The sequence below is a fragment of the Equus quagga genome, chromosome 14 (assembly GCF_021613505.1).
Source record: "Equus quagga isolate Etosha38 chromosome 14, UCLA_HA_Equagga_1.0, whole genome shotgun sequence".
In the NCBI taxonomy this organism is placed as follows: Eukaryota; Metazoa; Chordata; class Mammalia; order Perissodactyla; family Equidae; genus Equus; species Equus quagga.
This window is the reverse complement of record NC_060280.1, coordinates 96,539,771-96,551,137: the sequence shown is the minus strand read 5'-3', so window position 1 is coordinate 96,551,137 and position 11,367 is coordinate 96,539,771. Positions and strand designations below refer to the sequence as shown.

General features: G+C 65.2%; 1 protein-coding gene across 8 annotated transcripts in view; it reads right to left on the bottom strand.

Annotated features, from left to right (window-relative positions):
- The window catches only part of ADAMTSL5 (ADAMTS like 5), a 9,932-nt gene extending 5,535 nt beyond the window's left edge, over positions 1 to 4,397 (bottom strand). Inside the window, exons 1-8 of one of the 8 annotated variants that reach the window (XM_046685978.1) lie at positions 3,693 to 3,862; positions 2,978 to 3,045; positions 2,723 to 2,778; positions 2,260 to 2,326; positions 2,060 to 2,151; positions 1,784 to 1,844; positions 1,550 to 1,658; positions 324 to 451 (exon numbers count right to left, since the gene is read on the bottom strand). In XM_046685978.1, the coding sequence (XP_046541934.1) occupies positions 324 to 451; positions 1,550 to 1,658; positions 1,784 to 1,844; positions 2,060 to 2,151; positions 2,260 to 2,326; positions 2,723 to 2,778; positions 2,978 to 3,045; positions 3,693 to 3,723 (612 nt within the window). In that variant the 5' untranslated portion in view covers positions 3,724 to 3,862. Of the gene's footprint in view, positions 1 to 323; positions 452 to 1,549; positions 1,659 to 1,783; positions 1,845 to 2,059; positions 2,155 to 2,259; positions 2,327 to 2,722; positions 3,046 to 3,183; positions 3,660 to 3,692; positions 3,863 to 3,882 lie in introns of those variants that run through there. The other 7 variants (XM_046685971.1, XM_046685974.1, XM_046685972.1 and 4 more) reach the window with 7 other exon arrangements.
- Positions 4,398 to 11,367: the final 6,970 nt, after the last annotated feature.

Here is an 11,367-nt window from a genome sequence, read left to right as displayed (position 1 = left end):
AAGAAATTAGGCCTGAGGGTGGGGCCCAGGGTGAGGGGCGGGGCTCCGGGCACTGGGGGCGTGGCCTGGAATACAAGAAATTAGGCCTGAGGGCGGGGCCCAGGGTGAGGGGCGGGGCTTGGAGTGAAAGAACTTGGGCCGGGGGCGGGGCCTGGAAGTGAAGGACAGGCTCTGGACGGAGGGTTTGGAGGTGGAGCCTAAGGAGGGGCGTGGCCTTGGGTTGGGATGGGGCGTGGCCTAGGGGAGTGGGCGAGGCCTAGAACTAAATAAATATGGTCTGGGGGCGGGGCCTGGAGGGATGGGCGGGGCCTGGAGATCCTTACAAGGCAGCGGCCAGCCACGCAGAGGCCCCGGGTACCCGGGCTGCAGGGGGTGCCGTCCAGCACGCGGCCGAAGGTGTGGTAGAAGGCGTGCCCCTCCGCCAGGCAGTTGAGGTCGCACTGGTTGGGCGCTGGGAGGAGGGAGGAGTTGCTGGGCTGGTCCAGGGACCTCTATCTGAGTTCCAGCCCCCTCCCCGCCAGTCTCCCCCAGGCAGCCATCCCCTTGGGCAGGTGAGGTCAGAAGTCCAACCAAAGCCACACATGGTGGTTGAGGCAGAGTCAGGACTTCCACCTCTAGCCCCCTGGGAGTGTCCTGGGGCTGCGTTCATTCATCCGTGTTAAGTTCTAATCTTACGAGTCCTTACATATCCGTTCCTAACATTGCTACCCATTCTTCATTCATTCGTTCATTCCACAAGCACTCACTGAGCATCTACTGTTTGCCAGACACATCTGGGTGCTGCTGACTCACTCAGCACTCGGGCCCAGCACCCACCAGGTACCCAATCAGGAGCGTTTGTGCAGTGCTGACTGAGTCCCATGGAGCCTGGGTGTGTCGCTGGCCCTCCCCGGGCCATAACGGGCAGACACCCGCAGGCCCACAGCCCTCGTCCCTGCTCCTCTGGCTCAAACTCCCTCTGGGTCCCAGCTCCCTGCGCCTGGCTGGCAGACCCTGCCTGGCCCGGAGGCCAAGCTGGCCCTGGCGGGCCTCTGTTGGGGTGGGATGGAGGCAGGTTTCCTGCAATTCTTAGAGCAAAGGAAAGAAACACCCATGAGGTGGACGGATGGAACTTTCTCCGCTCTGGGCTTTTCTTATCTGTGTCTGCCCCCACCACGGCGTCTGAAGCCGCACGTCTCCCGTAAATCTGGAGGCGCGCTGCCCTGGGCACACAGTTATATAACTTGCTATTTTCAGCTCAGTGCGGCAACATTTCCTGCTATGGGGGTAAGTTTGAGAACTGTCGGCCTCCGGCTACAGCTCCAAGTAAATCCTCAGCCTGGCATTCAACTCTGTGCAGAACACACCCTGCCTCCCTCTGCCCCCGCTTCACACCTTACACACGCTTTGTCCCCTTCGCTTCACCAACTCCTACATATCCTTCAAAGCCCCAGTGGTAACGCCCCCTTCTCCTTGCAACCCTCCAAGTCCCCTTTCGGTCTGGGCAGCCACTTCTCCCTGCCAGCTCTGGGTTGTTCCCTCCGGCCCAACAGGAAGGCAGACTGCTCACCGCCGTAGAAGGGTACCCATCGGTAGGCCTCCTGGGTGCCCAGGACAGGGCGGCCATTGTAGAGGGCACACTGGAGGTCTCGGAAGGGCACGGCCCCCGGGGGACAGTCCTGGGGATGGAGAGGGGTGGGTCAGTGGCTGGGAGACCCTGACAGAGCAGCAAGTGTATTGGGGGCCTGGGGCAGGGGCGGGTGAGCTTCAGGGCAGATGGGGGCTGGGAGGGGGCAGCATTTACTGGCAACTGGCAGAGGCGGTACTCGTGGCTGTCCCCCCAGCACGGCTCTTCCTCAGGAAACCTGGGGGGAGCAGGGCGGCCCGAGTGTGGTCAGGAACCCCCTCCCCAGCGCCGGCCTGCCCCCCCCACCCCGTCCACCCCCGCCAACCGCACCCACATTCCAGCTGGCTCAGTGGGGCTCAAAGGCACAGCATGTGTGGGCAGGCGGAGGGTGCGGCCAGGGTGGGGCCCGGTGGCAGTGGGGGGGGGGGGGGGGGGGGCAGGGACCCCACTCACCGGATGCACCGGCGGCTGCGCACCGAGAGCCCCCGCCCGCAGGAGCTGGAGCAGCGACTCCAGGATCGCCACGGGGTCCACTCGCCCGGACCCTACTTGGGGAGAGAGCAGCCGGGTTAGCCTGGAGGGAGGCTGGCACCCCCATGCCACCGGCTGGGTCCCCGTGCCCACTGCCCCCTGACTTCATGTCCCCCCCTTACCTGAGCACTGCCCCCCAAACCACAGCTCAGGAGGGTCCACAGCAGGAGGTTCCAGAGGGGGCGGGGTCTAGGGGAGCAGAGGGGGTCGCTGCAGTGGGGGCTGCCAGCAGACCAGGGGGCGAACTCCACTCTGCCCTGACTGGCTGTGTGATTTGGGACAGTAACTTAACCTCTCTGAGCCTCCCTTCTTGTCTCTGAAAAATGGAGTGATAATAGAGCTCCCCCTTACAGGAAAGTTTTGAGGGGTCTGTCCCATCAGGTAAGGAAAATGGGTGGCACAGAACCTCATATGAAGAGGGAAAGCTCAACAATGATGATTACTATTACTGGTTGTTTACTGTTTTACAATGCACACAGCAGGTGCTTATTCAGTGTCCGATGATGGAAGGAATCCCTCCAGGATAGTGCACAGTTGTCTCCAGGTGGGGGCCCCCTCCCCGCTCCCCGCCATCATCGCCTCTACCTTCCAGTGTGGCCGGGGGCCAGCCGCTCCACCTCCCCAGGCCTCAGTTTCCCCATCTGCGCAGCGGGGACCAGCTGGGCTCAGTCCAGGACTCAAAGAGACCTTGTGGAGGGTCGGCCAGTGGGGGCAGACTCAGGGGCAGGGGCCCGGGAGAGGCCCCCCCCCAGCGGCACCTCGGCCTCCTGGGCCCCCTCAGCCCCCGTACCCTTGGCAGCAGGGAGCCCCTGGGTGGGGGGTTGGGCAGGGAGGGGTGACCTGGCCTGGATCCACTCGGCGCCTCATGGCCTCATGTGCAGAGGGTGTGGGAGGGAGCCCAGGGTGGCCTGTGGAGGGAAAGGGGCCACGGATGGAATGACTCGGGACAGAGGTGGGGGCTGGGGGGTGGGAAGCCTGGCAGGGGAGACTCTGCCTCCCCGGGCCTCAGTTTCCCCATCTCTCAGGAGAAGGATGAAGTCACTTGCCATCCACACCCTCCACGCGACCATGGCACCGCGACAAAGGGGGATGGAGTGCTCCTCGGACCAGGGCCAGGCTGCCCAGCGGTCAGCAGTGCGGAAGGACATGCAGGACAAGCTGGAGTCCCGCAGCCCGGAGGTCCGGGGCGCCGGATGAGGGAAGGCCGGCCCCACAAGTCCCGGGAGCCTCAGTTTCCCCGGTTCGCAGGCCCTCCCGGCTCTGACATTCGGACCTGGGCACCAGGGGTGGGCCCTAAGTGGCTCCAGGTCCTGAGACTCTGGGGGGCGGCAGGGCGGGTCCGCTCTCTTCCCAGAGCTGTGTGCCAGCTCCATCCCCGCCCCTCTCTGCGCCGGCCCAGGAGGCAGGAAGTCTGGACCGGGGAGCGGGGCCCTCTGACACCCCCTCTGGGCTCAGCACTGTTGTGGGGTGGGGGGTCTATGTGATGGAAAATAAGGGGCTAGAAGGTCCACCCTCCCCGCTCCCCAGAGCCCCCACCCCGGAGCCAGACACTTACACTTGTCCGTCTGGAGCGCACGACAAGCCATGCCTCTAGGCCTCAGTTTACCCAGGAGGTAGTGGGAGCCAGCTTTCTCCCGCCCTGGGGATTGCCGTCTCGCCAGCCCCGAGCCCGCCCCGGGCCGGGGAGGGGGAGGAGACGCCCGCCGGCCTGCCGGGCTAGCGGGGGGATGGGAAGAGGGACTTACCGGCGACCCAGAGCCCGGGCGCTGCGTCTGGCTCCCTGGGCGGCCCCAGGGCGAGCGGAAGCGGCGGGGCCCGCGGGGAGGGCGGGGGAGCCCGGGGCGGCCCCTCCCACGCGGCCTCCCGGGGCGCGCCCAGGCCGGGGTCCGGAGGGGCGGCGGCCCCGTGCGCCCCCGCGCGGCCATGGCGCCAGGGGACTGGTGGCCGGCGCGGCTCCCGGCCCCCCAGGGCCGCGGCCTCCGTCCAAGCGTCCGCGTCCCCGAGACCTTGGGAATCCCAGGGCGAGGGAATGACCGCCCCTACCCCCACCCCGGGGCTGCTATTCCGGGCGCGGCGCTCAGGGCCCGGGAATGCGCGCGAACCGAGGTCGCCCTGCCCGGTGCCAGGAGGCCGCGCGCTGCGCCCTCCCCACCGACGCCCCGATGGCGTCCCGGCGAGGGTCCCCTTTCCCAGCCGCTGCCCCCCTGCCCTAGTTCTTTCCCCCTACCCCTCCCTCGAGGCCACCCTCCTCACGACCCCGCGCGCCTGGGCTCCCATCCTGGGGTTCCCCCCCAAGCGCCGGGCCCCAGCGCGCTGCGGAGAAGCGCAGCCCCGGGGGCCGGGCGTGGGGGGCGGGCGCAGGGCCCCCTCCCGGCGGCCCGCGCATTCCCGGGCGCTGCTGTCAGCGGAGGACGCGCCCCACCCCGCCTCCCGCCCTCCCCGCCCGGCCCGGCTTCGGAGCCCGGCCCGGGTCCAGAAGGTCCTTTCCCCGGGCACGCAAAGGTCCCACCCTCTCCGACCTCAGTTTCCCCATCCAGGCAATGGGGCAGGCAGGTTTCCGCCCGGACACTTCCAGCTGGACCCTGGCTCTGCGCGGACTGGCGGGGACAGGGTCATGGAGGGCTCCCACCACCCCAGCCTTACCTGGCTTCACGTCTGCACGCTGCCCTCCACCCATGTGGGGACACAGATGGTGCCCTCTGCCCGTCCCCTCTCGGGACTCCTCCCTGTCACCCCATGGTGCTCTGTAGTGGGCGGGTTGAAGATGTGGGGGCACCAATGGGCCGATGGGTGGACTGCCCTCTACCCCCTGGGCTCAGCACAGGCTCAGCTTTGAGGGCCCCTCCTTGCAAGCCAGTAATGGGGTCTCCCAGCCCTGACCACAGGGAAAAGGTTTGTCTGTCCAGCTCTGTCTGTCCTCCAGCAGGGAGCAGCTCAGAGCAGGGTCACCCAGTGCCAGCGGTCCATTCGACATTTACTGAGCTCCTACTGCGTGCCGGGACGCTGTGGACAACCAACCCGTCAGGCTAACAGGGAAAGTGGCCCCCTGGGAGCGTGAAATCCCACCTTCTGATGGAGACACGCAGAGGAGACAGCCCAGGCCCGCTGCCAACGGGGTGGGGTCAGGAAGGCCCCCACTGAGGAGGCGACTGTCACAGGAGGGCAGCCAGGCAGAGGGAACAGCAGGTGCAAAGGCCCTGAGGCTGGAATCGGAGAATAAGGGACAGTCAGGAGGTGGCCTGGTGAGGGCAGAGATGAGGTCAAAGAGGGGCTGTGGGGCTGGGAGCCACTGGAGGTGGGAGAGGATGCTCTTGTTTTGGAAAAGCCGCCCTTGGCTGCTGTGATGGTGGGAGTGGGGGCCAGTGGGGAGCAGTGGTGGGTGTCCTGGGGGCAGGGGCTGTGCCAGGGGGCGGGGAGAGGGAGCTGCCCCCTCTGCTGAGCGGGGCGGCTGGGGGCGGTGGGAGAGAGAGAGTGAGACCAGAGGTCCCTCCTGGATGCCAGGGAGAGGCTGGGAGTCTGGGGACCACGTCCGGCTGGAGATGGCCCCGTGGGCGTCCTCGGCGCCCGCGATGTTGACAGTCATGGATGAGGTCACAGGATGTGAGTTGAGTGCGGAGGGAACAGAGATGGGGCCGGAGTGCCAGCCGGGGTGGAGTGGGGGCGGCCCCAGAGTCCGTGGGAGGACGGGCTCCTGGAGGGCGGCGTGCGGGCAGCGTGTGTGGGGAGATGACGGGAGAGTGACCCGGGGGTCAGCATCCGCGGAGGTGGTCATGACCTTGAGGAGGTCAAGGTTGGACACGGCAGGAGAGGGAGTGGGGACGGCGCATGCAGGCCCCCTCTGCTGAGCGCCTGCTGTGTACTGTGTCGTGGACTGGGGTCTTGGGGGGCATCAGAAATCACCCCGGCTTGGCCCGGGGGCCCCACGCCATGGACAGTCGCATCCCCCACGGTTGTGCCTCCTTTCTGAGCCCCGGCCCACAGTGCCGAGCAGGGCGCGCAGACAGCAGGTGCCGAGTCCTGCAGAAAGCGCACACTGTAGTCACCATGCTCTGTGGGAAGAGTACACAGCGGGGACTGCGCCGCGTGGTGGCCGTGATGCTCATGGGATGGCCAAATGGGGACAGCGGGTTGGGGGGGAAGGTGTGGGGTCCCGGGCCCACCCCGCCCACCCCCCAGCCTCTGTTTCCCTGGGTCTCAGCCTCCTGCCTCTGTCCTCCATGGGCCTCGGTGGGTCCCGGAGCAGCAGGAGACACCTGGCACAGGCAGGGCGGGGGGTTGTGGGGTTCAGAGGCTCCAGGTGCGGGGATGTCCCAGGCCCCACCCTGTGCCCCGGCTTAGACCCCGGCCAAGGGCTCAGCGGGGTCTCCTTCCCTGAGCTCCAGCCTGGACCCCTCCCTGAGGCAGGGCCAGGACCTGGGTCCTAGGGGATGCGGGTCAGTCGATGTCCTGCTCCCTCTGTGGTCACACAGCCTTGGCCTCCTTGTGTCCCCCTCCCCAGCTCCCTGTGGCCTCCCATGATCCCCTAGGCCTGGCATGTTGTCCGCAGGACACGTCAACCTCCAGAGTAGATTGGATGGGAGTGGTCCTGCCACCCTTGCCCCAGAGCCCCCAGAGTCTCTGGAGCTGCCCAGCTGTCCCTGGGCACGAGCATAAATGGAGCAGGAAAGAGGACCCATCACAGCCAGGGTCACCCATGTGACCTGGGATTGCTGGTGTCTTCCCTGCCATCCCAGGAAGAGATGCCAACAGAGAGGGAGGAAGCGGAAAGGGCCAGATTTCTGAGATGGTTGTTTGAGTCCCTGGATCGAGCCATACCTGAAGCCATCCATCCATTATTTTTCACTTGAGCAACATTGGGTTTCTGTGGCTTCTAATCAAGAGGCTCCTACTAATGGGGAACAGCAGCCTTTCCACCACCCTCCCCCCCAACAGTTCCCACTCCTCACACAGCTGATCCAGTGACTGAGTGTGTCACCTACTTCGAGTCACCACTGCCTTGGGGGCTGCGCTATCTGATGTGACACTCCCAACTGCCTCCTGGGAGAGGAATCCTCCCCCTCACCTTACGGGTCGGGACACTGAGACACAGAGGGGCGAAGTCACGCACACCGAGACCTGGAGGTCCTGGGACGGCTTCAGACCCACGTCCGAACTGGTGTCCTGAGCTCCTTTTGGGGCAGGGGTCCGGGGGGACTGAGGCGGGGACACTCGAGGCAGAGCCTGGAGGACGAGGGGGCACTGGATGGAAGAGGGTGTGAGGGAGCGGGTGTTCCCAGCAGAGGGAACAGCACGTGCAAAGGCCAGGTGGCTGGAGGAGCAGGAAGAGGACCAGGCCCGGCGGGGAGGCCTGTGTGGCCTGAGCGCAGTGAGCACGGGGTTGACTTCGAGGCCGACCGGGGCAGGGGCCTCCCACGGCTTGGGGGCCGGGAGCAGCTGGAGGTCACCGGAAACGGCAGGTCATCCGAGGCACGTTGTAAGGTGAAAACTCAGAAAAACGACACACGATGTGGCCTGACGTCATTGACGGGAGAGAAATTACACACGTTCCCGCCAACCCGGGACGCGACGGGAACGAACCCACGACGACCTCGGGGTGGGGTCACGGGCGCCCCGAGTCCTGGCCTTACGGGTGGCGTCTGAATTTGTTGTAACGATCTCCTAGTGCCGGTTTTGTTTTCTTAAGAAAAGTTTTATTTGGGATAATTTCAGGTTTACAGAAAGTGGCAAAGACACTAGAGAGAGTGTCAGTCGACACTTTGCTGTCAGTAGTATAGGGAGGACCCTGCGGACGTGTCACCTCACGAGGCAGAGGGGACCCTGCAGACGGGTTAAGTCGAGGCCCCTGGGATGGGGGTGACCCTGGATTCCCGGGGCCCAGGGTCAGCCCAGGGTCCTGAGCAGAGGGAGGCGGGAGGGTCAGAGGCCGAGATGGAGACGCTGCGCTGCTGGCCGTGCGGACGGAGGAAGGGGCCCCGAGCCCAGGACGCGGCGCCTCTGGAAGCTGGAGGAGGCGGGACACGCTCCTCCCCTGGGGCCTCCGGGGGGACCCGCCCTGCCCGCCCCTGGGTTTAGCCACGGGGGACCCCGTCGGACTCCTGACCCCAGGACTGTGAGATCCTCAACGTGCTTTTTTAAATCACCGAGTTTGTGGCAATTTGTTACAAGAGCCCCGAGGAACTGCCATCGTCACGTTACTGTTGCGAATAAATAATACCAGAAAGCATTGTTTCTGTTGACCAAACTCCAAGTTTTATTTCGGTCCCACCAGTTTTTTTATTTTTTCCAACTAGTTTCCTTTCTCGGTTCCAGGATCCCCACAGACGCCGAGCTGTCTCCCTCGGAGTCGGCAAAACGGCCCCAGCAGGTGAAACACACACGGGTCCTGGGGGGACCGGGCCGGCTCGATGTCCGCACAGCGCCTCGCACGCAGCCCGAGTCAATCAATGTCCCTGACAGAGGTCGACGCAGCGTCCGGTGGGCGGGAGGTCACCAGGGGAGGGGTCCACCTGGAGCAGCAGCGCCCACTGGGATTTCAGGTTGTGAGGGTCCCACAGAGGGAATCACGGCGGGGAGGGCAGCCTCCTGGATGAGGGTGGCCCTAGCCTGCATCCTAGAAGATGAGGAGGAGCCACTGGTGAAGACTTGGGGGTGGGGAGGGCTTTGGGCAGACAGAATGGCATGTGCAAAGTCCCTGAGGTCAGGATGAAGTTGATATGGGATCTGGGACTGACAGAGAGAGCGGGGTGGCTGGACCCGGGTGAGCGAGTGTGTGGGTGGCAGGGCCACAGAGGCAAACCAGCAGGCTTTCATTTGGACGTGATCTGATCTGCTTCTGGAAGGCTTCTTGCTGACTGAGGAGGTGGAACTTCCTGGCCCCTGGGCCCAGAGCACCCGCTGAGCCCAGCTCTCAGCCGCCCCCTGGTTCTGTGAGCCTCCGAGGCCCCAAACCCTCCGTGTCCCCTGACATCCCTGATGCTCCCAACCCCGGGCCCTGGCGGGTCCTGAGCGACGTGCTGGCCCCAATCGTGTCTGCAGCCCCATCTCCTCCAGATCCCCCTCGGGTCCCCCACCAGGCGTCTCGAGAGCAGCGTCCCCTAGACTGTCCTCTGGGTGCCCCTCCCCACCCCACCCACCCCCAACCCTGGCCGTGGACACGTGTTCTAGTGTCACCGGTCAAAGGGCGGAGTCGAGCTGCTGAGCCCAGGAGGCTCTGCTCTGGGGGGGTGTCAGCTCTCTGGGTGCCCCCCCACACACCTTCTCATCTCACCTCTCACCCCATCGCTTCCGATCGGCCGTGTGGACCGCCTGCATGAGCTGTTCCCCACTGGGTGATACAGAGGCACAGCCAGTGGGGGGGTGGGCGTCTGAGGGTCACTGCCGTCCTCGTCCTCATCTTGGGCAGGCAGATGTGAGGCTGTTCTGCCCAGTTCCGCAGGGGCCCATGGTGGTCACCAGCTCCTGCCCTGCCATGTGCTCCCCACCCCTCACTCCTGCTCTGCACTAAACCCTTGCCTCAGGCTCTGCTTTGGGTGGAGCCCAGACCGAGACAGGGGAGGAGGAACGCGTGGCCCACTTTGGTCTCCCGCTGGCCCGGAGAACATCACTGAAGAAAGGGGACAGGGGCCTCAGCATCGAGCCCCGGGTACCCGGAGAAGAAGGAGGGGCCTCGAAGGAGAACGGAGAGGATCTGGCGAGGAAGGTGGGGTGACCTGGAGGGCGACAGAGGGCAGCCGTGGGTGCTGACGGGCTGGGGCAGGCGAGGACAAGGTTTGGTCCTGAGGCGGGGTCGGGGGTGGAAGCTGAGTCTGGGTGTCCCCCGTCCGCCCACACTGAGCCAGTCTCGAGGCAGCTGCCACCGCAGTCACGGGGTTTCTCGAGCACAGCGGTAGGGTCCCCTCCCGTCCACTCTGCTCACGGGGCCCTGTCCCCGGGGAGCTGTGAGGTGGGGCCAGGGCTCACGGACGCGGCCCAAGGTCACCCTGGGCATTTCCGAGTCGGGGAGGCCAGAGAGGGACCTGGCCACTGGCGCGCCCCTACCCCGGCCCCTTTCCGGCAGGAGGGGCTGCGCCCCGCTGACCCTGCTGGCCCAGGAGCCGGGGGCCCGCGTCCCGCGCCCGCTGTCTCAGCAGCCACCCTCCACCTGCCGCAGGTATTTTGGGCGAAGCTCCCGGCTCTTCTCCCGGGATTTCTGCTGAGTCTGGGGAGTCATCTCAGGTCGGGGAGACAGCAGCCCGGAAGGACGGGAGCCCGCGGCCTGGATGTGGGCGCACGGGGCTGGGCGGCCAGGCCTGGCTCCCCGGGCAGGGGTCAGCAGGGAGATCGGGCCGCCCACGGAGCCCTGCCCCTCTGCAAAGCCATGCTCCCTGTTCGCCATGCAAACCGTGCCTCAGTTTACTCGACTGTGAAATGGGGGTTTTAGTAAGCCCCCTGAGGCTGAGTTCTTTGGGGGAGGTGGGGAAACTAATATGGTTTTCATTTTTTTTAATGTGATAAAACACACAACACAAATTCACCATCCTCACCATTTTCAGGGCACAGCTCAGCGGCATGAAGCACATTCACATTGCTGTGCAGCCATCCCCTCCATCCGTCTCCAGAACTTTCCATGTCCCCAAATGGAAGCTCTGTCCCCAGGAAACACTGACTCCCACCCCTCCCCCAGCCCCTGGCCCCCCATCCACTTTCTGTCTCTGTGGATGTGGCTCCTCTGGGGAACCCCTGTGAGTGGACCACACAGTGTGTGTCCTTCTGTGTCTGGCTCACGTCCCTGAGCATCACGTCCTCCAGGTCCGTCCAAGTGGGAGCAGGTGTCAGGACCTCCTTCCTTTTCACGGCTGCGTAGTATTCCAGGCTGTGGGTGGACACATTTCATCCATCACTCACTGATGGACATTCGAGTCATTTCCACCTTTCGGCTGCTGTGAATGATGCTACTGGGAACAGCCACGTTCGTCCTTTTACTGTAAAATGTTTCGTCTCCAGAGTGGTGGCCGAGGGGTCCCTGCCTAGGGGGCGGCAGACCGGGAACAGGTGGTCTCCCAGCCCCACGGCGGAGGCTGTGCCAGGAATCAGCGGGCGGCCGGGAGAGGGCAGAGCTGGCGTCTGTGCTGAGGGCGACCGCTGACAGGTGAGTTCCAGGCGCTGGGCCAGGAACCTCGACGTCTGTCCCCCGGGGAGCTTCCGGGGGTCGGCGGGCCCAGCCGCCAGCCCCAGTGTGAGGGCTCCGCCAG